Source organism: Clarias gariepinus, chromosome 17 (assembly GCF_024256425.1).
Source record: "Clarias gariepinus isolate MV-2021 ecotype Netherlands chromosome 17, CGAR_prim_01v2, whole genome shotgun sequence".
In the NCBI taxonomy this organism is placed as follows: Eukaryota; Metazoa; Chordata; class Actinopteri; order Siluriformes; family Clariidae; genus Clarias; species Clarias gariepinus.
The window spans coordinates 1149549-1176065 of NC_071116.1; the positions used below are offsets into that span (position 1 = coordinate 1149549).

Genomic DNA, 26517 nt, shown 5'->3' on the forward strand with positions numbered 1-26517 from the left:
AAAACTCTAAGGAACAGGAAATCTCTGCAATAAAGCTTTCTGTAATAAACTCCCCGAAATACCTTGTTGAATTTATGAAAATGTTTTTATTTTTATTTTTTTTTATCATAGCTATTATTATTATCATCATCATCATTATATCAATTATGACACACAAAATCACACAGGTGTTTAAGACAGGTCTGGCTCAGGTTTTTTTTTTTTTCTTCTTTTTTTTTCTTCTTTCTTTCTTTGTTTTACATCTTACAATAAATTTTAAAATCATAAAACATGGGAAAACAAACAAAAAAACAAAACACTCAGGAAACGAGTGGACAGAAAGCAACCAAGCACAGTCTCATTGAAATCTGCGAGAGAAACATGATCGTTAAAAAGATCACGAAGAAGAGCGATTATGATAGTCGTCATCCACAGGCAGCACGACGTCTCATAGGGTTTTGGGAATGGAATGGAAAGGAGGAGGAAAGAAAAGGTAAAAACAAATGCTTTAATCTGATACAATAACATTCAGGTTGTACAGACTTTGTTCTAAGCACCAAGCTGTGAGATTAATATTCATTAATATTCATATGTAATTCTCTAGATCATATATATACGCCGAGGGACGGCCGAGCCGAGGGGGATCAAGCACCATCATGAAATAAACGTCCGCCTTCTCAGCTTCAGCGACCGCCTCGCCTCAGAAATCAGCACAATTAACCCCATCAGACCCACCTCGCCGTTACAACCCGCTACAACACACCAACTCCACCGGCTGTTAGAGGTCTTCCCGTTAACCAATCCGAAAATCTTGCTACTGAATTTTTATGCTTTCATCATATATGTAAATTTTATGGTTTTTTTTTTTGTGAAAGTTTTACCTTTAAAATGAGTCTGAAAGGGTTAATTATTAAAAATTCATTTACAAAATCTGGACTTCCCTCGTTAAGAGGAGCACCATGTACGTTTTAATAAATACACTCAAAGCAATCGAATAAATAAAAATCACAATAAAAAAAATGAAAATCAAATTCTTTGAAAATTAATTTTGAGAACAAACAAGAATAAAGAAAAAACTGAATCATCATCATTACTATTATTACTTTCCTTTAAAAAAAAAAAAAACAATAATACTAAAACAACCACTAAACACTCACAAGGTTTTCTGGACTAATGCAAATAAGTTTCGAACCCGTATTATTGTTGTTGTTTTTTTTTTTCAACATTTGTGAAAATTGTTAATGCTCTGAGAAAAATGCAATATTGTTGTAAAAATTAATCATATTGCATTACTGCTTTCTTGTACTAATGTTTTTTTCCTTTTAAATCTGTCACAAGGCCAAAATGGTGTAAATTCTTTTCTTTCTTTTTGAAAACCTTTACAAAATTAAAGAAAAATAAAAAAAGTAAAAAATAATAGCACCCAGATCGGTATGCAAACAGCATTTAGAAAGTTTAGCGTTGTATTGATGACAATATAATTGTAGCAACCCCTCGTAATGCCTGTGCGTATGTGTGTGTGTGTGTGTGTGTGTGTGTGTGTGTGTAGCTCCTTCCCCTGCTGTTCTATTGTGTCGTATAAAAGCACCAGAGACGCCGAATAAATAAACTGAGACATTTGCATAAATGTAAACTACAACAGTACCTGAATGAGTTCACACGTTTCGGCGACTGTGAACGATCACAGCAGTTTGTTTGCTCTGTGTGCGTGTGTATGTGTGCGTGTGTATGTGTGTGTGTGTGTGCGCGTGTATGTGTGTGTCAGAGAGTGAGTGAGCTTCATAAAAAAAAAAAGCACAGTTCGAATAACACTCACGGGTCCAGTGTGTACTGGTGTGTGTGTTTGTGTGTCTATGTGTGTGTGTGTGTGTGGCACGTTTCTGGCCTGTCTGACTTCAGAGCGCTTAAAACGCATCGTAACAGCGTCAAAACAGCATCGTGACTCCAGTAGCTGGTGAAGGGGAAGACGAGTGAGTCGGTGAAGCACCTGCTGATGTGGTTCTGTAAACAGTGTCGAGTAAACAGCTTGTGGATTGGAGAGTCCGCAGTAGTGGTTTTTGATTCTTTTTTAAAATCATAACAACAATAAAAATAATGAGTAAAAAAAAAAAAAAATGAGAATGAGAGAAGTGAACGTTGGCACTGATGCTGGCGAGCGAGCAGGAGATTTGGTCATGGCTGTGTGACATCAAGCACCTCGGGTTCATTTCGAACACGGCAGAGAAGCCTGAAAGAAAGAGAGAGAGAGAGAGAGAGAGAGAGAGAGAGAGAGAAAGAGAACATTAGAATGTGAAATCTCTCGGTGCTGTCCACTGTTCAAGACACAATCAAGACACTACACAGTTAAAATCTTGACTTTTTGGATTGTTGCTGTAACTTGTTGTATGTAACACCACACTCTTAAAACCTTATTCCTTTAAGCTTTTGCAGCATCTGCCGTCTCTAAGCAACCACAAGCTGCGGGCTGCGTGACGACGAGGAAGCTGCAGGGTGGGTAAAATTTAAGATTCAGTTTAGCCACATATTTGTCACATTTGCATTATTGCACAGTAAAATTCTTTATTCTTCACATATCGCAACGTTTGCTAGTAGGATCCTAAAAGAGTTCGGGTTAGAACGATCGACCTTCCGAGGAGTAACTCAGAGCCTTAACACACTTAAATAAGATAAGATCATTTCTTTTGGTACTGAAATAATTTTTGCAAAAGAATGAAAAGAAAAAAAGTACTGTTTTTGGGTGCACCCCATCCTTGAAGCACGAATAGAACCATAAGTAAGAAAAAGGTAGATTTGATTGTTGGGTTCTTGTCGCAGTGTTAAAGTGCTCGCCCTATCATCCGGGGAGCGCGGGTTCGAGGGATGAGAGGTACTTTGCGCTCCCACATTAATCACGGCTCTACAGCCAATCAGGGGCGTCTGTGAGCTCGCCCAAGCGGAAGGAGTGGATAGCGCTTTCCTCCGAGTGTGTTACTCCGCCCCTAACGGTGCGTGAGCAAGCAGTTCGAAAAGATGCAGTCGGCTGACGTCACGCGGTTCGGAGGAAACACGTGATAGTCTTCGCCCTCCCGACTGATTGGTAGTAGTAGCCTTAATGTGGGAGCCCCCTAGTGGCGGGGAGGAATTGGACACGACTAAAATTAGGGAAGAAAATCGGGAAAAATCCAAAAAAAATATTAAAAAAAGATTTTTTTTAAATATAAAAAACGTACATAATCTGTATTTACAGTCATTTATAGGATTCGAAGCTGATAAAATCTTGAAAATTACAGAAATTTACCCAAACTATACAAATAAACTGGATTTTCTTTTACACCAAATATCTAGTGTAACCACCGCTGTGAACAATTTGTTTGTATCCAGCTAGATGCTGAATACAAGTGATTGTATAATATTTATAAGCACATCGCACTTAGAAAAAGGGGTAAAAAGTTTTTGCACTGATGTCCTAATGACATTTGTAAATCCTGTACATTGCTTTTAACGTAAAAACATAATGCACTGCTTTTCATGTCATGTGTCGTGTGTGTGTGTCTGACCAAGACAAAGTTGTCATAGGTGTTCATCAGTTCCTCCGCTCTGTACTGTTCGAGCACCACGGTGCCGCTGAGGGTGGAGTTCCTCCGACGAGCGCAATCCTCACAGTGCACCACGTACATCTTCCTACTGCTGCCCTCGCTGGTGACGAACAGCAGGTTAAACACCTCCACCTGCACAGAAGAACATCCATCCCACGTCTGCATCAATTATACCGCAGAATACTAATGTGGCTGCTTGTGTGCCTGCCAGGGGGACAAAACAATCGATTTCTCATCATATAGTCCATATAGTGCCAGACTCACATCACACTCGTTGCAGTAGTAGGCCGGCTCGTCCTTCACTCGGCTCTGGTAGCAGATCTTCTTTCCTTCTGCTATGAGCTGCTCTCTCAGGATCTGGACGTGTTTTATGGATTGCAGGAGGCAATGTCTACACCAGACACGGACCACAAGTGATGCAGAAGGTCTTATTTAGATTAAAGTGTTTAATATTTTGTTCAAAATTGTCTTATTATCTTGAAACTTCTCATATTTTACATTTCAAAATATCCGATATTCAGCTCAAAATGTCTGAAATTCTGTTAAGAATATCATATTTACATAGAACATAAAACACTCAATTTCTACAAAAAAATCTATTTTATTTATTCTGCGCAGAAAATTTCATCTTTCATAAACAATCTCATACCTTTTTGGTCTAAACTAGTTTATTAGTTTTTAAACCTGTTCCAGAGGATTCCCCTGTTGAGTCATATTTAACGCAAAACATCTCACAATATCATCTCACATGCCCTTAGCCACGCTTTCAAATGAAATCACCTGATCATTTTGTAAGTGTTTGGGTCGGTGATCTTAATCGTACGGGCGATGTTCCAGGAGACGTGAATCATGGGGACGATCGATTTGACCTTTTTGACCTCGTTCCACTCAAAGCGCTCCAGTGCCAGCTGATACTGATAAGCTGCAAACACACACACACACACACACACACACATCATGTTCTTCCTAATGTCCTATCTTGTGTAGTTAGCCATAATTAGCACAGATCTTATATCTTGTCTAGTATCTCATATTTTAACACAAACTGTCTCCTAGTAGATAAATATTCCATATTCACTATTGAATGTCTCGTAACTTGTATTTAATAACTTGTAACTTGTATTTAGCACAAAATGTCTTGTTTTCTGTTAAACACAGGATGTTTATCTCATATTTGGATCGTAGTCGTAGATCACTTTCTCATATTTAGCAAAGAAGGTCTTCTAATTTGGGTATTTTTTTCATATTTAGTATAGAATGTCTTGTTTATAGCTTAGTATTTCATAATTAACACAGAATGTCTCAGATTTCAGTTAGTATCTCATGTTTACCATAGAATATCTTATATCTAGTTTAGTATCCCAAATTTATTGAACACAGAATGTCGTGTATTATTTTAAGATTCCATATTAAGTGCATATTGAGTGTCTTGTATTATGTTTATCTTATAATCAGCACAAAGTGTCTCCTTTTAGCCGAGTGTCTGATATTTAGCACAGATTGTTCTATATCTGGCTTAGTAAAGAACGTCTTAGGTCTAGTTTAGTATCTCATATTTAGCACTGAACGTCTCATTTCTAATTTAGTACTAGATTTAACACATATACTCTTAGAAACTTAGACTCTTAGTCATCGATTATTATTTCATTTATATATTTATATATATATATATATATATATATATATATATATATATATATATATATATATAATTTAATATGTCATGTTTAGTACAGAGTGTTTTGTGTTAGTTTAGCTCATGTTTAGCCTAATGTGTGTTTAGCTTAGTCTTTTATATTTAGCAAAGAATGTTTCGTACTTTATTCAGTATCTTATATTCATCAGCTCAGAATGTCTCACGTCCTTGTCCAAATATTGCAATATTTTTTTGAAGACATCAGAAAGTCTCATGTTTAGAGCTTTAGCGTGTGTGGTGTGTAGGGTGGGTCTTTGACGGTAGGTATGCATTTCAATTTGTTAGGATCTAAAGAAGCAACAGAATATGAACGTTAAAGGCTGTTGGTGGAATTGAATGAGCTTTTTGTCTATTATTATTTAACACTCACAGTTTAGCGGCCCGACGTTCCAGGCGATGTTGTTGCACCAGCCGACGGCCTGGACCCAGTGCACCGTTCCGGCATTAATCCACACTAAATCCCCAGGACGCTGGATGAAGCGGTACACGGGGATGTTGGAGCGATAGAGATCCTCCAAAACCGGCCACCATGCACCCGTCAGATAATCCACACCATTTCTGAAGGACAGGAAAGAGACCACATGGAGACGCTTGACGTGAATGGTGTAGGAGGCTGGTGTAAGGATCTGAGACCCAACTCACTTGTCACAGAAGCGGCTGATGGCCTCCCAGTAATTATCATGTACAGCGAACCACTCACAGTCTCCGGGGCCAATGTTAATGTTCACCGAGCAGAAGTTGTTGTTCTCCTGGTGTCCTGAGGAGACAAACATGCACAAAAAATAATCACGCTCGTCACACAACAGCTCGTCTTTTGTTTTATATTTGATACTTATGTTCATTTAAAACATTTTTTAGCTTAGCTTTTCATAATTATTACAGAATGTTTCAAGTTTACTTTAGTGTTATTATTATTATCATAGCAATGTTTAAATGCATGAACCAGTTTATCTTCTGTTCCGCCCACATATCAGTGGCACAGGTGCTTGGGCCCGTTCATCAGTGCGTGCAACAATTGTTTTATGTTGTCTTTACAATCAGTTAAAATTATTCTTTTTTTTAAATACTTTCTTTTTTAAATTAATTTATGGGTCATTGTTTTTACGCTTTAAAAATCACATTCTATTTGTTTAAAATAAAAAAAATTATTTGCATATATTACTTTTTTATGGGTTTGTTTATGAAAGTGTTTTTTATTGCCCTCTTTGTGTATGTGTGTGTGTGTGTGTGTGTGTGTGTGTGCGTGTGTGTACCTGGTGTGCGGCTGCCTGGAACCTTCATGTACAGCTGGACGGTGTTCATGCCGAGGATGGTGTGTCCGACGTGGCTCAGCATGTTCTCCGTGGAGGAGACGCGCATGAACACAGGCAACTTCAACAACTCCTGCAGCTGTGCCTTCCACCTACACACACACACACACACACACACACATACACACAGTCAACAACACACTCTGGTTTATACCACCTGCGTCTGTGTGTGCATGTACCTCTTCGGGTCAGACAGATCGATGTTGGTACCAAACTTGATGATCCTGCCGATGGACTTCTGCTCTGAGCTGAACAAGAGAGAAACAAACAGGTTACTCACTCCGCACAAAGATACACACACACACACACACACACACACACACACACATAAAAGGACACTTAGTACTAAACAGATGAATCAATGATGTATTTCACACCTCTGTGTGCAGGAAGGGCTAATGGATGGAGTCTCTGATTTGGATTCAGTTTTTCTTTCTCCTTCATCTTCATCCTCGCTGTCCTTCTCTTCCTGTAGAGTGTTGAGAAAAGCAAAAAAAAATCAACTTTGGGCTTGAACTGCACGCTAAAAAATATTGGCACAATAATGAGGGAAAAACACTACTATTCCACAGCCAGGTGGCGCCATAAAGACCCAAAACAAACACACGAACACAGACATCACAAAGCTGACCATAAATATACACTGCCAGGCCACTAAATGTCACCACCTGGATTTAACTGCACATAGTTATAATCTTCTACAGTGATTAATATGGTTGGCTGCAACAAGTTATTTAACCTTCTTCAAGGTTACACGTTTGGTGACACGTAATCTGAATGAGCATGAATAGACGATCACTTACATGCACAATGAAATTAAACTGTTAGAATAAAAAACACTGGCAAACTTTACAGCTTTATTTAATAGTGAAGGTAAGAGAATTTCCACACACACACACACACACACACACACACACAATTTGAAGAGAACACAAGAGAATGGTCTGCAACGCATTGGAAAAAAGATGTACCCTGTTCCAGGGTGATGGGGCATCAGGGTAAGAAAAGAGGCTCTGGTGGCAGGTGGATGTACCTGTAAGCTCTCTTGGAAGCTGGAGGCTTGGTACTGAGCGTACTTGGAGATGGTGGTGTGAGATCTGCTGCTCTCACACGGCCACGTCTGAGCTGAGCCTGTCGTGTTCCAGTTCTCATCAGCCGGCTGCTGCACCTGAGTCCTCACCTCCACCGCGTGATCGGCGTTCGCCTCCACCAGGGACTTAGTGGAGAACAAACCCAAATCTGGCAAATTTGAGAGAGAGAGAGAGAGAGAGAGAGAGAGAAATCTGACCTTTAACATAAATGTATCTGTATTACATATCTCTTTCCTCTCCAAAAAAAACAGCAGATGCCTTTGGCATCCCGTTTAATTAGCGTCAATCATTTTACTTTGTCTTATCTACCCTTCATTAAAAAATGGCCTAAGGTTAGTTAACTTGTCAGCAACCTTGACTTTCAAAAGGCTAGCCAAAGCTAGTGCTATGTACTGTACAGTATTTTGCTAGCTTAGCTAATGTTGTTAAGAATTATAATTATAGAATAAATATAACACATTTTGAAATAAAACAATCAGGTTAAAGGGCAATTGTTACACAAAATTCACTTTTTAATCATTTTATGGGAGCCCAGTGTGTACATACACATAAAAAAAATGTGAGAACCCCAACTCTGAATCTTCCTGGCTGTATGATGTCATTCCAGGCATAAAGGAAAAAAGTGGGGGACAATTTGCATAGATCCTCTGAGTTTTGAGGGCAATCCAGATTTCTTGGTGTATATATATATATATATATATATATATATATATATATATATATATATATATATATATGTGTGTGTGTGTGTGTGTGTGTGTGTGTGTGTGTGTCCTCACTGAGTCGGAGTGATCCTGCAAGACCTCGGATAACAGTAACCGGGTTTTTGGGATCTGTGCAGAATTGGAGCAACACCGGGGAAAATGCATCCCTCTTACTCTCGAGCTAAAAACACACCAGAGTCAGGGAGTCAGGGAGGTTGTACATCCCATAATAAACACCTTCAAGATAGAACAAGAGAAGAGATTTTCCATCTCACATAGATGCTTGGCGTGGGTGGGTTGAGTTTCTCTCTTGGAATTGGAGTCTCTGGGTTCAGCACAGGCTTCACAGACAAAGAAGGAAGCAGATAAGACTCACGAAAACGACCCTTCAGCTTCGCATCTCTGACACACAGACAAATACACACAGACAAAGAGACAGATGCACACACACACACACACACACACACACACAGATATACAGACATGCAGACAGAGAAAAAAAGCAAAACAGAGTTATTGTTTTGTTCTTGCCTTCTCCCTTCTTTTTAATCCGTTGGTATCAGATGCTGCTAGTAGCTGTGTTGTGCACATTTACGTACAAGTACACTGTACTCTGTTTTGTTGAGGGTTTTCAAAAAATTAGGATCATTCACCGTCAGGACAGCTTTACAGGACAGGCATTTTCGATCATTGTGCTGCCAGACTGATTCATTAAAACCAGTGAGGCCGACTCATTTCTCCCGCACTCCCAAACGCACACATACAATATACAGGACTAGACATTTTATACATGCACGTAAACACTGGAAATATTGTATATAATAGTAAATATTGCTATCTGGTGCACTGCAGTGTCTGTTTTTTGTACAATACACGTGAGCTACTTGTTTGAGCTACGCGATTGAATCAGAAGTGGAACCACGGTATATTTGTGTCTGTGGAAATTTGTGACTCGAATGTTCGTAAATTGGGGACTACCTGTACTCTCAGGAAAGAAAGGTACATTTAATAGCTAATTAAGCCTTCAGAACTTGATCTGACTGAGAAATGGAAATAAATGGGATGAAATAGGGAGAGAAAGAAAAAATATGGAGATGCTATTTGATAACAACGAATGCTAATTGAGTAAAAGATGCATGTCTGCTCAAATAAATATGCTAATCCAGCTAGATGGATTTTAGCCTTTTACAGCTAATGATACAGCTAATAAGCTAAATTGTGTGACATTCCAGATAACATGCTAATACACTAACAGGTGATATGCCAAATGAAGAGAGATTCTGCCTAAAGAAAGATGCTATTTAATCTTATGCTCCTGTTTTTGCCTGCTATTTCAGTTCAGACAGGTATGCCAATCAATCGCATGTCTTCAGCTAAACACAGTATTGGCAAAAATCCATCTAAAGATGCTCTTCTAGCTTGGGTTGTTTTTTTCCTAACTAATGATATTAGCTTAATGTGTTAACCAAAAAGTACCAACACTCACTTGCAGGCTCTAATGATCTCCGCTGCACTGTTGTTGATGCTAATCTCCTTCAGTGAGATTCTCTCCTGATTAAACTCAGAGGCCAGGAACATCTGCCTCCCACTGATCTTGAGCTTTACCAACTGAATCTTTAGCTCCTTCAGGGGCACAGAGGACATAATCCGAACAGCTGGAGCTTTACTGGAGCCACTTCTGCTGGAGAAGGTTGGTTTTGTCATTCCTACATCTTTATCCTTGTTTTTCTCTTTAGCTTTGGCTCTCTCTTTAACCCCTTTTCTTTGCTCCTTCTCAGGCTCTGTTGGTTTCCTCTCAGCTACTTCTTGTTTCTTGCGGCCCTTGGTAAGTTGTTTAGCGGCTTCACTGCTAGTCGAGCAATTATGTTTCTCACTCGTGGTGTTTCTTTTCTGCTTTTCATGCCGTCTTCCCTCTCTAATACTTGACTCTTCTGTTATACTGCTGCTGCCAGGTTTCGTTTCCTGCTTCTTCTGATGCATTCTCTTTCTGTCCCTACTTTGTCCATGCTTCTTTTTCTTCTTCCTCTCCAGCTTAGTTTTTGATTTTTCCTTCTCAGTGTCCACATCAGATGAAAGGAGGGTATTAGAGGTCTGGTTCAGTAGCACCTCACAGCTATGTGCAAGTTTAGCCTGCAAGCTAGCAGGTGACAAGGTGCAGGGCACAACCTTGACCTCATCCGCCTTTACCAAGGAAGTACAGATTGTGTCTGTTAACAAATCTACAGCTTCGGTTATGTCATCACCCTCCTTTTGGTCAGCTCTGTCTTCTTTTGTCTCTTCATTTGCCTGCATGTTGTTGTCAGGCTTTGAAAGATCTGAGGTAGATATGAAAGGGGAAAGGCTGGTCAAAAGCATGCCAACTTGAGACGCAGCTCTTGGGGGTGTGGAGGGTGGACTGTGCTGTTCTGGAGAGTGTATCTCTGGTCCCGATAAAAGTGAAGAAGAGTACTTGACCCCAACCATTGTATGGGGAGGTGGCCGACCAAAGGGGCCACCCCTGTAGGTGTACTTATGGCTGTCTGAGGTCAAGGTAACATCAGTGTCATGCAGATGCAGTCCCTGAGAGGTTCTTGTGCTACTGTCCTGCTGCTCTGACACAGGTTCATTGTCTTCTTCTTCTTCCACTTCTTCTTCATCATCATCTTCACCCTCAGCTTTCAAAGGCTCAATAATGCCATATAGTTTGGCCAGGTCACTAGGGTGGTAGTCCAGTCCTAAGGGATGACCTGGTTGTTTCCAGATTTCCTTTGATTCTTGGATTGGAGAAAGATGAGTAGGGCTTGGCTGGAGAACTGGTCTCCTAATCACTCCAGCAACATTGACCCCTGCTTCATCCTCCTCTTCTTCACTGAGATCTAAAACAGGTGAGCCCTGCCAGCTCAGTACCGGAGGACTTGCTGAGGGATCCAGTCTTAGAGGGTCCTCTGTAGAATTGGTGTGTGCAGGTAGCAAATCTGGCGCATGTTGGTTCTTCTCCTCAGGCTGAGGAAATCTTTTCTGAAAACCACTGAAGCTATTTAACATGGGCAACTCCAGCTCACTGCTAGCAGAAGGTTCAGAGGTAATGTCGTCCTGGTCAAGCTGCTTGACTTGAGTCTGAAAACTGCTGGTGTTTGGACTTGTAGGCTCAGAAGATGGCAGGCTGTTGTCATTTTTTGAAATTATGTCATTGGCAATCTCTTCTGACTGACATTGCATCTGATTTGCTAGAGGGGGGGTGGAGGGCGAAATGAACCCTGAGGTTTTTGAAGAGTCAGAGTCACATTTGGACTCTTTGTCTTCCTCGTGTTTTGTGTATTTCTGAATACACAGTGATGTGTCTGAAAAAGCTGCCAGCTGAGGAGACTCAAAGGTGGCTGAGTCTGTACTTTTACTCAGTGAATCACAAGAAGGAATCTGGGGAGACAATTCTCGTCTTAAATTGTCTTTCTCCTCTTTCTTGTTGCCATTTTTTTCTGCTTTCTTTGCTCGTTTCCTCTCATCTTTTGTTTTTCTATCAGAGTGTACCCCTGTCTCTCCTTTTCTATGGCTTCCTTTCCTTTCCCGGCGGCTCCTTTTCTCTTGCCTTTCCCTTTTCTTTTTCTTTGCCTCTAGCTTTCTTAGTATCCTTGCCTTTCGTTCATCTGCCCCCTCCTCCCCTTTCCTGTCTTGTCTTCTTTCTCGCTCTCTGTGTCTCTTCTTGGTTTCGGCATGTTTTAACATGTCTGTTTCCAGCTGATGGATTGGGCTATCCTGAGCACCATGGTTAGAGTAGCTGGGCTTAGTGTGAGTCGATGGAGCTCGATGTTTAGAAACCCTGATTTTTTTCCCCTCTAACCTCTGAGAGCTGAACCCAGGTTCAGGGCTAGGGGACAGGCTTGCTCTCCCGCAGGTGGTGCTTCTGCTTCTGCTTTCAGGGCTGCAATGGATCTGTGTGTGTTTTGCGGTGATATAATGCCGCCCTCCCTCTTTTGGCCCTTGCAGTTGCTGCCGCTCTTCAAACCCTAGACCAGAGCGCCCAGTGTCCTGTGCAGAAACAGAAGCACACAGAATTTTAGGAAAAACAAACATATCAATCAAAGCTCGCTAGATAAGTGCTGATCTTACAACACCCTAAACCCTTAGTTACTCACTAAGGGCTTGACGGATTTGAAAGTCCATCCTGGAGCAAATATGATTGCTCGCACTTCTTGCCTATGTATGGACAAAAATCCAAAGAGATGGCTTAAATGGCTCATGAGGCATGACAGCACTCACACTGCTCTGCTTGTCCTTCCAGGCTGTTGTGGGAGAACCACGGCTGGCATGAGGTACTGGGTGCCTGTGTGAGCCCGCTGGAGGCTGGTGCTGGGGGCTATAAGGCACTCTGGTGAGGTTTGCTGGTGAGGGCGGAACAGAATGCTCCCAGTCCCCTTTGGTTCCATGGGGTCCCAGATGCTCGTGGATTTGGTGGCCATGAGAGTGGAGGTGACCAGGTTTCAGGGACTTTGAGCTGTGGAAATCTTGGCCAGGGCCACCAAGGGTAGATGAGAACTCTGGATGGATCCTGTGGAGGTGATCTTTGCTGTTGGACTGACTCGACTCCTGTTGAAATAAAAACAGAATAAAAATGTGTAGATTTTCCTTTGAGATAATGACAGTCTTAGTTTAAAGTAAAGCAAAACCAGGGAGGAAGCAAAAATTAACTTAGGCAATGGGGGACAGACCTGAAACCTTAAAGCAGACTGTCTCTTATTTGACTGACTCCATTGGCCGTCACTGCGGTATGGAGGGCTAGCAGTACGAGGGAGATGAGACAAGGGATGGGGGTTCATTGGCAGAGGGTGCTTATTTTTCGAGGGAAGAGCCTGCAGAGGAAAAAATAAGACTACTTAGGAACTATTTAGGAAAATATCAATCTTATCTAAGCTCTTCTTTAATTGACCAGTAGATGGTGCTAAAATACTTTTGTTCAATATTTGGCAGTCATAATCACTTGGGCAACCATATCGATGAGAGGTAAAAATATGCCAGAAACATGCATTAAGAAATGAAGACCTTCACAGAAATACATAAAGGTTATTTAATACAAATGGTCACTGACCTCGTGTGAGCTGATGCTTTTATTTCTCTTGCTGGGACAGTCATCTCTTGAGGGTGAGGTGTTTCGGGGACCTGGACGTTTAAGTGAGGGACTTTGAAAGGATCTGGACGAGGCCACTGGACTCCATCTGTCTGCTGTTGGTGTCCGGTGCTGCTGGTGGGGGCCTCCATACTATCCAATGAAAATGTAATAACATTTAGGTGCATTATTTTGGTATTACTAAACAGATTTACATTTAAGCATTTGGCAGATGAGTATGCAGAAAATGTATCCCTGAACTGTGTTTCCTGAGGTGGATCCTGGGTTGTGACCAGTATAAAGCAGTTACTGAAAAATGAATGGCTGAATCACAGACCTTAATAATGTTTTTACTCCCAAATCTTTCTGTGGTTGCATACAGGCTCACACATTTCTTTCTCTCTTGCGTCCTAGCTCACCCGTGGAGGCTGATTATTGGGAACACGTCCTCCACATCCTGAGCCATATCCATTCAAAGCAGCCCGGTCAGCGTTCTGGTGCTGATTCAAACCCCAAGACCATGATGTGACCCGATCTCTAATATTTGGTCCTCTCTCCCTGGGGGAATGATCATGGATTCTGTGTCTGCTAAACTCCAGAGGTCTGGTAGAAAGCAGAAAGGTGGAATTACCACAGTAAATGCAAGGTTGGAACATCATAAAAGTTGCAGAATTGTATTGTCTACACTTAGACTGACCTATTGTTATATGCTTTGTAATAGTTTCTTCCTGACGCATGGCTCAAGTCTGACTGGTACCCTCCACCACTGCCCCTTCAGATGTATGGAGAGAAGGTACATAAGAACAGTGTTGTATGAATGATGACATTTCAGTTCCCCGAAAGCATACCTGGATGAAGGGGGCAAATGGCGGCTGGAGCTGGGAGCCCATGAAGCCCTGCTGGAACCGCCAGAGGGGAAGGAGTCCCACGGGTACCGGTCAGAATACTGGTGCTCTGTGTGATACATCCAGCCTGGGGAAAGAAACAGAGCTCGTTGTTGCAGACTACTCATATGGGGAACTGAGCATCCAATCTGCGAATAAGAACTCACCACACTAGTGCGTGTGGGAAACCCTCCAGTTCAGAAGTGTGACACCACAACAAAAGCACCTGACTTCACTTCCAGTCCTGAAAAAAAGGGCAAGAAGAAAACATTTAACAGTAAGCCATTGTTTGGAAGTGAAACTACAACCAAAATAGCGCAGGCACACATACACACACATCATTTGGAGTCATGGGTGTGTGTAGTCAAGTTTGTTATACCCACACAGCTGTGTTTATTCTGGAAAACCTCTCTGACTCGTTCTCTGTTCTTTGCCTCTTCTTTTTTTTACCAAATGCACCACATAAAACTGCTCCAAACCCTGCCCAACAACATGGGTCGATCCAATGACAAGAAACAGATACACACGCACACAGTAGTTCTTCTGAAATGTGTGTGCAACGGGTTGATAAGCAAATGAATGTCACTGCTGTGTCAGAAAAATTATCAGTGTTTGGAGGAGAGACAGAGCAGCAGGAGAAGAATGAAAGGAATGAGGCAACGGCATGTGCATATGTGTGTGTGTGTGTGTGTGTGTGTGTGTCTGTTCTACTCGTGCAGCAAACACACATTGCTCTGGTAAAACCAGTGACCAACCAAAGATTCTGTCGTGGACACACACACACACACACACACACACACACACACACACACACACACACACACACACATCCTAAACCTTTTCCCAAATTAAGACAGTCTGGGTTTTTGATTAAATACCCTTGATTGTCCCATGAGAATTACCAGGATAGTTTTAAAACAGAACTATTTATAAAATCTTTATCCCCAAGAAGGACAATCTGAAGCCTGCTTCAGGGTGATGGATGTAATCTTTGATTTCCATCAGACATGAAGTCAAACATGTTGGAGTTCTTTTATAAAACGCCGAACATCATCAATGAGCTGAGCATGAAGTTTGCCTCTTTAGGGCAATGAGAACAAACATACTGTAGTAGCCTAATGGTACAAGTAGCCTAAAGGGACGCCTCCAATTTAGCATGATGGGCTTGTGTGCAGTCCGTCACCATTTCACACAGACCTGTTGATGTGGTTTGTGAAGTCTGACACACATGGACTGAAGGTCATTACAGAGCTACAGACAGTCAAATCGCTTCCTTCCTTAGAGAGCACAAGCATCAGACCTAGGTAGGGGGCGTGGCCTAAAGCTTAAAAAGGCCTTTTACATTGGGGTAAAATGCAACCCTGCATTTAAATGTTAAAGTCTGTGTGTGTGTGTGTGTGTGGGCAGGTGCAGATTATACTTGGCACAGGAACGAGGTGGGACGGAAGTGGTGTTAACTTCCTGTGGAAAAGTAACTATTTCTTCTGCGGATATGATCGTACATGCACACAAACCTACAGTGCTGTAAACTCTCTAAGTCTCTGTTTTTGTACCAGCTAATGATCTAAAGCTCTTTATGATTCTCACACAAGCAAAGCTCCATCGCTTCACAAGACTGACTTCAACCCCAGATAAAAAGCATACCCGTGGGTAATAAGCAGAAATGCTCTTAATGTCCATCAATACAAATTTAGTTAAAGGTGCCTCATTTTGCACTCTGCGAGACAGCGAGAGGACTACGGGCACTCAGACCGAACCGAGACAAAGGGGAACGATCTGCAGCCGAGCTCAGCCTGGTGAAACTGATAGCACATGGGAAGAGGGAGGGGGCGGAGCAGAAAGAAAACTACACAGGGAATGCAAGAGCCCGGAAGGAAAGAAAGAGGGGGATGGAGAAGGATTAGAGTAAGAGAGCAGTGGTCAAGGGCAAAGGCATCAAGTTACGAAGGATTTGGACTGACTCGTGAGTTCATGACGAGAACGCAACAACAACAACAACAACATGCAGGCAACGAAACATACGATATGCGGGGATTCCTGTTTGACTGCTCTGAACACAAACACTCAAACATGATTAAACAAAATAGGAATACATCCCAGAAACAAGGCAGCATGCACACCAACAGGGCTTGTGTTTAATCCCCGGGATTAGTGTGCATCCAGGAGCCACCCTATAAACTCCAAATGCTTCATTGTGTATAGGACAATGTGTAGGATGGTGTGTTATGTGTGTGAGGGTGTAACGCAAAAGCCACTTTGTATTTAGTCAAATTGCAGAGCGAAATCAGCATGGGCTGGTTTTTACGTTTACAGAAGGAAGCAGAAAAGGCTTGATAGACTAAACAAACCAGGAGATCAATCGGAGGAAAAGTTTCCAAAGCAACCCAATTTCTGAGGTGAGTATTAGACAGGGGCTAAGGCCACTTCACAGCGTACGACTACAGACATAGCTCAACACCTCGCACTTACGTCATGGCCGCGACAAAACACAGCGTCATACACTCACATAGAAATACTAGCCTTTCACAATGTATTAGCATGTAATTTCTCAAACATACTGTAGACCATAATATCCTCCAGCCGAAATTGTTTTAAAATTCAATAGAATTTATTATAGAACATGGAATAGATTCAGATAAATTTTATAGATTTTCTTTAATGTTACTGCTATTTGATAGGTCGTAATCTAGCAGGGTTGTTTTGTATGTTTCAGTATTAAACCGTGTTAGCAAACCAGCTAAGACCTTAGCAAAAAAATAAAGCCATCCTCTGTTCATTGTGTTTTTACAAGTGCTTTTTTTAACTTCAGAAAACGATTTCCCTTTTTTTTTCAGACAGTCGAGCGATATTTGCCATCAAAGTGACAGATGTTGTGGCAGTTTAGTTAGCATTTGATGCTAAGTGTTATAATACTGTAGTTTCACACATTCTGGAACTTTTCGTAGTAATGTACACCTTTAATGTAAATCACGTCTGTCTCATTTCTGGATTTGTTTCTTCATCGTGTCTCTAAAAGAACGATTTCTAGCTGCATTCTTTTTACCTCAGGAATTAGCTAGCTTCTGTTCAGCGTCTATGCCAGCCAGTTGCCTAGCAACAATGTTTACGCAACTTTATGCAGTTTAGTGTGCTGTGCATTCGCCTTGGCATGGTTAACTAAAGGAACAAACTAATATGGATTTCATAATTTATTCATAAAAATTTAATGTTTTGGAATATTTCTGCTATTGGGTGTGGGTTATTTGTGTGTGTGTGTGTGTGTGTGTGTGTGTGTGTGTGTGTGTGTGTGTGGTTACAGCTTGCAGCTGAGAAAAACCAACTACTGAATGTATTGTGAAAAAAATACTGTACAACATTATACATTTTTAATTCCTCCTCTCACTCACACACACACACACACACACACACACACACACACATAAGTATGCACAGTGAGGGCTGGGATCATGATAAGCAAAAGTAATAAGCTCACTTCCTGTATTCACTTCAACAAGGCTTTCATATCACACACACACACACACACACACACACACACACACACAGCATTGTGGGCAATCATCTGTAGCTTCTTTGCATTTTTATATTGTTGCATGCGATGCACACAGGAGAGAACCTGCACGCCATGCACACACACACACACACACACACACACAAATACAAACACAAACACACACACTTCCGGACGCCTGCAGAGAATGGCAGCTGAGTTCAGTCCCTTTAAACAGCCACACACACACACACACACACACACATAGCCAGCACTTACTGTGACAGACAGAGGGTGTCAAACAGATGACTGCAGTTCCTCCATTCTTTCTTTCTTTCTTTCCTTTCTTCCTGCACACTCGTCCCCCTTTCCCCCTCCCCTCACTCCCTCTATCTGTCTCACTCTCTCTTTCTGTCTGTCTCTCTCTCTCTCTCTCTCTCTCTCTGTCTTCCACCCTGTTTGCTCCCCCTCCAGCAGACAGACAAAGAAAGGAAGGGGATGGCTGGGAAAGAGAAAGCAAAAAAAAAAAAAAAAAGACAGAGAGAAAGACAGAGAGAGGCTGGGAGAAAAAATAATTCTCCGCCCCTTTTCATAAACCAATCACCTTACAGCTGGTTTGGCTCCTCCTTCCCTGTCAGCCTCTCTTTTTTCTCTCCCTCTCGCTCTTTCTCACTGCCTTTTTTCTATCTCTCTGTCTATCAGTCTCTCTCTTTCTCCATATGTCTCCATCTCCTCAGTCTCCACTTCTCCCACTATCCCTCTATCGTCTGCCCCTCTTACTGTCTCTCTGTCACTCTACCTTTTGTCTCTCTTCTTTCTTTCCATCTCCATATCTCTCCATTTAACTGTTTTCTCTTTGTCTTTTTGACTGTTCCTCTCATTCTATCTCTCTATGCATTATATATTTCTCTCTCTCTCTCTCTCTCTCTCTCTCTCTCCGTATTTCACACCTTTGGTGTACAGTATGTGTTTCCTAGGAAACCAGCAATACACTCATTCCCCTGCAGATTCAATCAACCTAGCAGGACAGCTTCACCTGACACGCATGCACACACACACACACACACACACACACACATTTCAGGTGTCCCATTTTACACGCAGAGCACACATATAATGCATTCACACACACACACACACACACACACACACACACACACACAATAGGCCTTCTGCACACTGAAGCTCTGCAGCAAGAGGAGACACTGCAGCACTGTACATGTGATGGATGAAGTTATAAGTTTGCTCTGTCAGCACACACGCGGAAACACACACATGCATGCACATATACACACACAAACGCACGCACACAAACACACACACACACACACACATACACACACACACACACACACACACACACACAAACAAACACCTGCCCTCTCTATCACACTGCCAGGTGAAACAAAATCACTGTGTGTGTGTGTGTGTGTGTGTGTGTTTGCACCGTATGACCCTACTAATCCATGCACACCTTATGACAGTTCTTGAATAAAACTCCATCATTGCTATTAAAATGTATTTTTAAAAAACACTCTGCGTTGCCAGTTTAAAAGTTTGCACAGATAGACATTCCATCAAATTGCCATTTCAATCATATAGAGTTCAGTACACAGTGAAACAAAGCAACGCAATTGGTGTCTAAAAAAAAGAATAACACAATAATTATCAGTTAAATCAATCATCTATTTACACCTCTGTATCACAGCGCTCTTCGATTAGTGATTGTATCTGATAACGTTCTCTTCCAAAGACAGCGGGAAACTGCAGTACAGACGGAGAGTAAAACGAGCTCCGGCATTCAAGCACACCACTCGTTAATAATTCCCACGACTGACCACTAGAGGGTGCCTGTTCCCCTCTAGCTACCTGCTATTGAGAAAAAAAACTGTTTGTTTCGACAATAATTTAACAACGACTCTCACATTCTAAGACCTGAAGACAAACAGCTGCAGTGGTGCATCATGGGGCAGAAGGAGGTTTGTACTCTGATTGGTTTCATGGTGAAAGATTTGGGTGGAACGCCGCTGATTAACAGAGTGAGCTCTAATGTGAGTACACCTTTGCCCACCAGCGAAGTGTAGTAAAGTGACCCAGTTCGTCAGAGTGCTCTGCTTGTGACTGTGAGGTGAAGCGTAAGAGGCAGGAAGCCACAGTGTCCTGCGTAACATCATGAGGTTTTTTCTGTCTCAATGCAGTTTCCTCAAATCTTCTACCACAACATAGTGTGAGAAGCCCTGCATTCGAATAATGAAGTCAAACATAGTAAGTCCCATTTTATCTGTGTCTGTGTGTGTGTGTGTGTGTGTGTGTGTGTGTGTTGAGATGACACATAATTTGATGTGGTCTTTTTACACGTTTCCTCTACAGCAGAACCAAAACCTCAGTGGAGTCCAGTTGTCACAACAAAAATCTAGTGAATTAACATGAGACCGAAATAAGATGAAAGACCAAACAGCAACTGAACTCTACAACAGAGTGGTCCTGGAGGGGGGTGTGGCCAAATATTCTAATAAACACATCTAATTCAGAACCATCTGTCTGAGAGTCCGCCCAGAACACCACTTCAGCAGGGAACCAGGAATCAACCTGTTCGTAGCAACCAGCCAGGTATAGAGTCACACAGGAGCTGTTGGCTATGTTAGCTTTTACTCGCTCAACTGCTTGCATTCACTCTCTAAGCTAGGTTTCACGTGATGGCTAGGCTAGTTTAACTCATTCACTAGGCTAGCTTTCACTTATTCGCTAGGCTAGCTTTCACTCACTCTAATTATCCCCTATTATGTTTAAATAGAATGTTTATATTAATTAAAATCTTTTTTTTTATATATATTACAGGACATGTAATGCAATGCAATGCTAGGTCAAAAAAATTAACCTCACAATAAAACACCAGTACATCATAAGAAGATTAAGACAAACCCTCACCACAACGTTACTTTCTTACAATGTTACAATGCAACACAACAACAATGCCACACCCACTCATTTTAACACAACATTAGATCCTTACAATGTAACAATACAATAACACAATGTGACATCCAAACATCGTTAAAACACAGTGTTACATCGTGACAATGTTGCAACACAACAGTTTCATCTTATCAGACACACAAAACAACACAACAATGCTAAATCCGAACAATTCTACCATGTAAACACACAACAAAACTACTTTCAAATACAGTATCATTAAAACACAACAATGAAAACTCCTGACAATGTCAGAACAGTTTACAATCTAAAAACACAACGACACCACAACAAAATTATGTTACATCCTAATAATGTAATAAAACAATCACACAATGAAAACCTTACAGCCCAACCACAATAGAATACCACAACACAATACTGTTACATTTAACAATGTAACAACACAATAACACTTTAATGGTCTATACTAACACCAGAACACAACAATGTTACATCTTAACAATGTAACAACACAACCAGCACCACATTAGACTACCAAACCGCATCAATGATACACCCTAACAATGTTATAACACATGAAACATAAAACACACAGAAAAACAACATAACACCATAATAACAACATATTAACACAACAATGTTACCTACAAACAATGTAACAACACAATTACACAAAGTTACACCCCAACAACATTACAGCACTATAACACACCAATGTTAGATCCTGATAATGAAACAACACAATTACACAAGGATGTTACATCGTACCAATGTAACAACACAACAGCCCAATGTTTAAGTGTAAAAAAGGAATACCATTGCTACAGCCTTAAACACAATTACACAAGAATGTTACATCCTACCACATCAACACCACAATACAACAGTGGTGTTACATGGCAGTACATGGCCATAGCTGAGAGGTTTCCCTGTCGCAGTGTAACAGTGTTATAACCAGCCGCGGTTCCATTTTACACCCTGTTTCCCCTGTTTCCCCTGCATGTGACTTTCATGTGGTTGGAATACAAAGGAATGTAACAACGTTAAATTTTGTTGTGATGTAAAATAATCCTCCTAGAGCACTAAGGAATGTGTGTAATAAGGCGAGAAGAGTGCAGCAGCTGTTCCCGGGTGCTCAGGTGAGGGAACGCCGGCTGATTGATGTGAGGGGGAAAGCGAGAGAACGTGGGATTGGGTGAGACTCAGCATCGTTAATTACACTCCTCATGCCGGGGACGGGTCCCGGTGTTTCAGCCTGCAGTGATGCATCATGGGACAGAGATTTGGATTCTGATTGATGGCTTTGCGGTGAATCTGTGTGTGCGTGTCTCTGTGCACGTGTGTCTTTTTTTTTAAGAGCCTTTGCGTTACAGAATGAGATGTTAGCGGTGTGTAGCGCAGCACGCTGATTAACCGGTGAATGTAGGTCAGTGTGTAGCTAGCAGGTTAACATACACATTCACACACTCTGTCTTAGACCATATAATACTGTAAAAGCCTGTACTAGACAAGGACACACACACACACACACACACACACACACACACAACAGCAAGAAAATATGGGAAAATGATTAGTAGCACCAAGTGTAAAGCTGCAAGTGTGTGTGTGTGTATGTGTGTATGTGTGTGTAGTGCTTTCAATAATTATATATACATGCCGGCTGCATCACAGTACAAAACACACACACACACACATGCATAATGATAATTAACAGGCAGTTAAATTATGCTTATAAATGTACATGAGCATGCACACACACACACACGCACACACACACACACACACAAAGGAGATGTCTTCATGTTGCAGAGCCACAGAAATAGACATCAGCAGTTCCCCACCTCCTCGTCCTCCTTCTTTTTTTCTTTTTCCCTTTTTTAAAAACCTCTCAGTCCTTTCTTCTTCTCCTCCTCAGCTTCACTGATCCTTTGCTCCATGAACATGAACCTGTCTCCTCTTCCTCTTCTCCTCCTCTTCCTCCCTCCTTCTTTCCTCCTCTCCTCTTTTCGATGCTCAGACGTTCACATCAGACCCATGCACGTGCACACGGCTCGTCTGTCGATCAAAACCCGGCAGCCAATACCTGTCTTCGGTTCCCCGCCACTCATCCCAGCGCGGCCTATCAGGACCGAGTGGGAGTGCACCCTAGCTTTAGTGCTCGAGTGTGTGTATGTGTGTGTACATACGAGTGTCTGTGCAATGCATATGTGTGTATGTGTGTGTGTTTGGGAACAAGGCCAACACACTGCAAGCTATTTTTAGCTCTCCACAGTTGACTCCATTTTCTAGCTGACAGAAACAGGGGTCTTTTTGGAAAGACGGTGTGAAGCGTAACGCTCCAAAGGAGTGTGTTTGTAAGTTGTAATGATGATATTCGCAGAATTCACACCAGCACTAGGGCTTTTTTTGAACCAGTCTTCACTGCGCACGTGATGGAAATGTGCACTTGTGAGAAGGCTAAACAAAGCAAAGTTGCTGAAACAGGCTGAAATTCATGAAGCGAGGGATGTAACACCTGCTCAAGTGCGATGCAGCTGATACGGCAGTGTAGTAGCACCTCGAGAGCAACGCTGTCGCTCAACAAGCTGCCGCTCAAACCTATTCTGAGAAACACAGAGAAATGAAACAATGTAAAAAGAGCAAAGTGATCCAGGCTTTAACTTATTTATCTCACTATGGACAGCAAAAGGAGCAAAAGGAACAAAAGAACGGGACTTACTCTCACACTCTTACGCACTCATCACTTATACCGCTTCATCCTGTATACCAGGTCACAGGGGGCCTGGATCCTATCCCAGGAGACTTGGGACACAAGGCAGGGTACACCCTGGGCAGGGTGCCGATCCATTGGTGATGGGAAGTTTGGATCAAGTTTTGATGATTTAGAGTTCTTTGAATCTCGTTCAGCAAAATGAACAAATCTTTTTTTGAGTCATTTAGTTCATTTAGTTTTTTTGATCAGAAATAAAATAAAATGTTACATTTTCAATAAACAGACCCCCAACACATTTACGTACATACACAAATCCTGGCTATAGTTTCAGTAGGGAAAATATTACAATGCAGCTGAGGACATATTATGGTAAACAGAATGAGCAGCTCACCGTCATATCTTCTGGTTCGAATCGTTCGTTCCTTTGAAAGTCATGTGACAAAAGAACGAACAATTCGAACTAAGACTTGAGAAGTAACTACTCATTTCTGTTTCCTGTACATAACCTACGGAGGTTTTGCGATGCTTTGCGCATGTGCGCACAGTAGAAAACGAGTGAATCGCTCTCTGAGATGATCAGTTCTTTGGAGTTCAACCCATGTATCACTGCAATCCATCGCAGGAGACACACACATACACCCACACAGTCAAACTCTTTGGGCAATTTGGGAACGCAAATTAATCTGCATGTCTTTGGACTGTGGGAGAAAACCAGAGTACCTAGAGAAAACCCAATGAACTCAGACCCCAAGGCGAGAATCAAAAACTCGACCCTGGTGGTGCAAGGTTGTTCTCTTTGCTCATGGTGTCCAACTCTAAACTGTAGCCATTAATCAAAAGTCCATTAAAATATATCACACAAATTATCTGTGAGTGAACACTGCAGGTTTTTATATGTATATAGATTTTGCTTCAACATTTGTTTTCTATATAAATGCCAAGCCTTTGATTGGAACTGAACTCAAGCATTGAAGTACTGTGTGTTCTAACATCCACCAGTCTGCCACCAGAGGGCACCCTTTTTGTTCTAATTAATTTAAAACTACAGTAATAACATTGTGAAAATTATTTTCTCAAACAAATGGGTAAAATCAAATTCGAATCAGAATCATATTATATAAGAATGTAAGTTGAATAATTTTCTCATTGGAATCAAAATTCACTCACTTTGTCAAATCGAAGCTTAATCACGTTTTCAATCGATTCACTCAAGTTTCTTAATCAAATCAGTATTCCATAAGTCGAATTGTTTTCTCAGTTGCTCAGATTTAAGTTGCTTTTACAGTTGAATCAGAATCAGAATCCTTCTCAGGCAGTTCAGTCGAATCATTTCCACATGTGAATCACTTTCTCACTCGAATCAGACTTTAATCTTTTTCTCATTCAGATCAGAATCGGTCAGTTGAAGCTTCTTTAAAACAGACTTGTCACTTTCTCAGTCAAATCAGAATCGATCAGACTAATTGGCTAAAACTGGCAGCTTTACGCTTTCTTTACTTATCAGCTACTAGAGGTTATCTGCAGATCCTAACACCTGCATGCTAGCGTTACCTGCGAATGGAATTTGTGGTCAAATCCCTGCTGCTTCTGACACTGCTCCAATGGTTTGGCAGGACTTCACTCTGTCTGTCGAATGTGCTGTCGCTCTAGACGCCCTGCAGTCTGATGCAGTTTCAGTACCTATGATCTCAGTCTGACTTTACCCGTTTTTGCTATTGTTACAACGGCAGTGACACTCAAAGTATGACATAAAAGCTGATGATGACGATGCCTACCATTAAATTCAGAGAGGGACGCGCCTGTGACAGTACCTGCGCAAACACCCGCAAACACACAATCAACGGCCACCCTGGATTTCTGTTTTATAGAGGTAGTTAGTACGTTAGAGTCTTCATTAGTACTAGCACTAGAGGAAACAAGCAAACATGGACCAGGAGGCAGGTAGATCAGTGGTTAAGCCATTGGACTATGGCTCGGAATGTCCAAGGTTCAAACCCAACCTCTACCACGGTACCGCTGTTGGGCTCTAAACCCTCAACTGCTTGTATCTGCAGGTAGAACTGCATAAAAATGTAAGTCGCTGTGGAAAAAAATGTAAGTCGCTGTGAATAAAAATGTAAGTCGCTGTGGATAAGGGTCTGCTGCCGTCTGGCAAATGCTGCAAATATAAATTCAGAGATGGAAGACGTCCTATCTGGTCTACATCTGTGCCTTTATGGAGCGTTTGCTTTAATGCTAGACATTGTGTTTCTTTTCATTTGTTTTAGCTATCATTATGAGGACTGGGTGTTATTAACTTTACAAATGTGTGTGTGTGTGTGTGTGTGTGTGTGTGTGCATATTTTCCTAAATAAAAACACACACCAGAGGATCTACAGAGTGTTCCTTTATTTTTCACATTCAGGAACACAACCACGTCTCCTCCGCACTTTCATCATCCGTCTAGAATCAGAGGCGTGAAATCACACACAGACAGTGGATACCTCAGTGTGTGTGTGTGTGTGTGTGTGTGTGTAAGGCAGAGGGAGAGACAGATTCCAGGCTCCACACTGACTTGCCCATAGCAACTGCACCAGCGCTGCTCTGCTCTGATTGGACGAGCCTGATAAGTCTGGGAGAGGATTTCAGCCAATCAGTGTGCTTGGAATGCTAAGCCGGGGTTCCATGATCACCATGGTAACAGGACGACACACTTGAGTCAGTCAAACATGGAGTCCACACACACACACACACACACTCACACACACACAAAGAGCTGCTACATGCTGCAGAATTGTGAGCTGTGTAAAGACATGCAGTATATAAAGTGTGTTTCTGTGATTTACACTATTAGTGTGTGTTTAACAATGGGAGTGTGTGTTTGCTGTACACACACACATATATATCATAAAATAATAGTAAAAATCATAATTATAAGAATAAATGTGTTTGAGATTTTGTCTGTGCCATACACACAGTTGTGTTTTCATGAGTGTGTGTTGTATCCACAGTACGTGTGTGTATGAGATTCGACGGGTCTTTAATATATGCAAATTGTGTGTTCGAGTGCATGCAG

General features: G+C 41.6%; 1 protein-coding gene and 1 long non-coding RNA gene across 7 annotated transcripts; one reads left to right on the forward strand and one right to left on the reverse strand.

The window, feature by feature from the left end:
* Nucleotides 1–473: 473 nt before the first annotated feature.
* kdm6bb (lysine (K)-specific demethylase 6B, b) lies at nt 474–22724 on the reverse strand. Of its 6 annotated transcripts, XM_053515670.1 has the most exons (21): nt 18086–18252; nt 14487–14563; nt 14284–14407; nt 14133–14207; nt 13855–14038; nt 13418–13588; nt 13041–13181; nt 12592–12918; nt 9842–12360; nt 8631–8757; nt 8431–8536; nt 7594–7799; nt 6938–7029; nt 6740–6808; nt 6504–6652; nt 5893–6007; nt 5621–5808; nt 4335–4476; nt 3819–3945; nt 3516–3686; nt 474–2206 (listed from the first exon to the last, which is right to left on the reverse strand). In XM_053515670.1, the coding sequence occupies exons 3-21, from the start codon at nt 14400–14402 to the stop codon at nt 2183–2185; spliced, it is 5052 nt and encodes a 1683-aa protein (XP_053371645.1). In that variant the 5' UTR covers nt 14403–14407; nt 14487–14563; nt 18086–18252; the 3' UTR covers nt 474–2182. The 6 variants fall into 6 exon arrangements, with proteins under 6 accessions (XP_053371645.1, XP_053371644.1, XP_053371642.1 ...); XM_053515669.1 differs by lacking the exon at nt 18086–18252 and adding an exon at nt 22591–22724 and having other exon boundaries at nt 474–3686; XM_053515667.1 differs by having other exon boundaries at nt 474–3686; nt 18086–18253.
* LOC128545424 (uncharacterized) lies at nt 16340–26273 on the forward strand. Its single transcript, XR_008365863.1, has 4 exons — nt 16340–16715; nt 20005–20071; nt 20177–20416; nt 25867–26273. It is a non-coding gene; the product is annotated as an uncharacterized LOC128545424 (long non-coding RNA).
* Nucleotides 26274–26517: the final 244 nt, after the last annotated feature.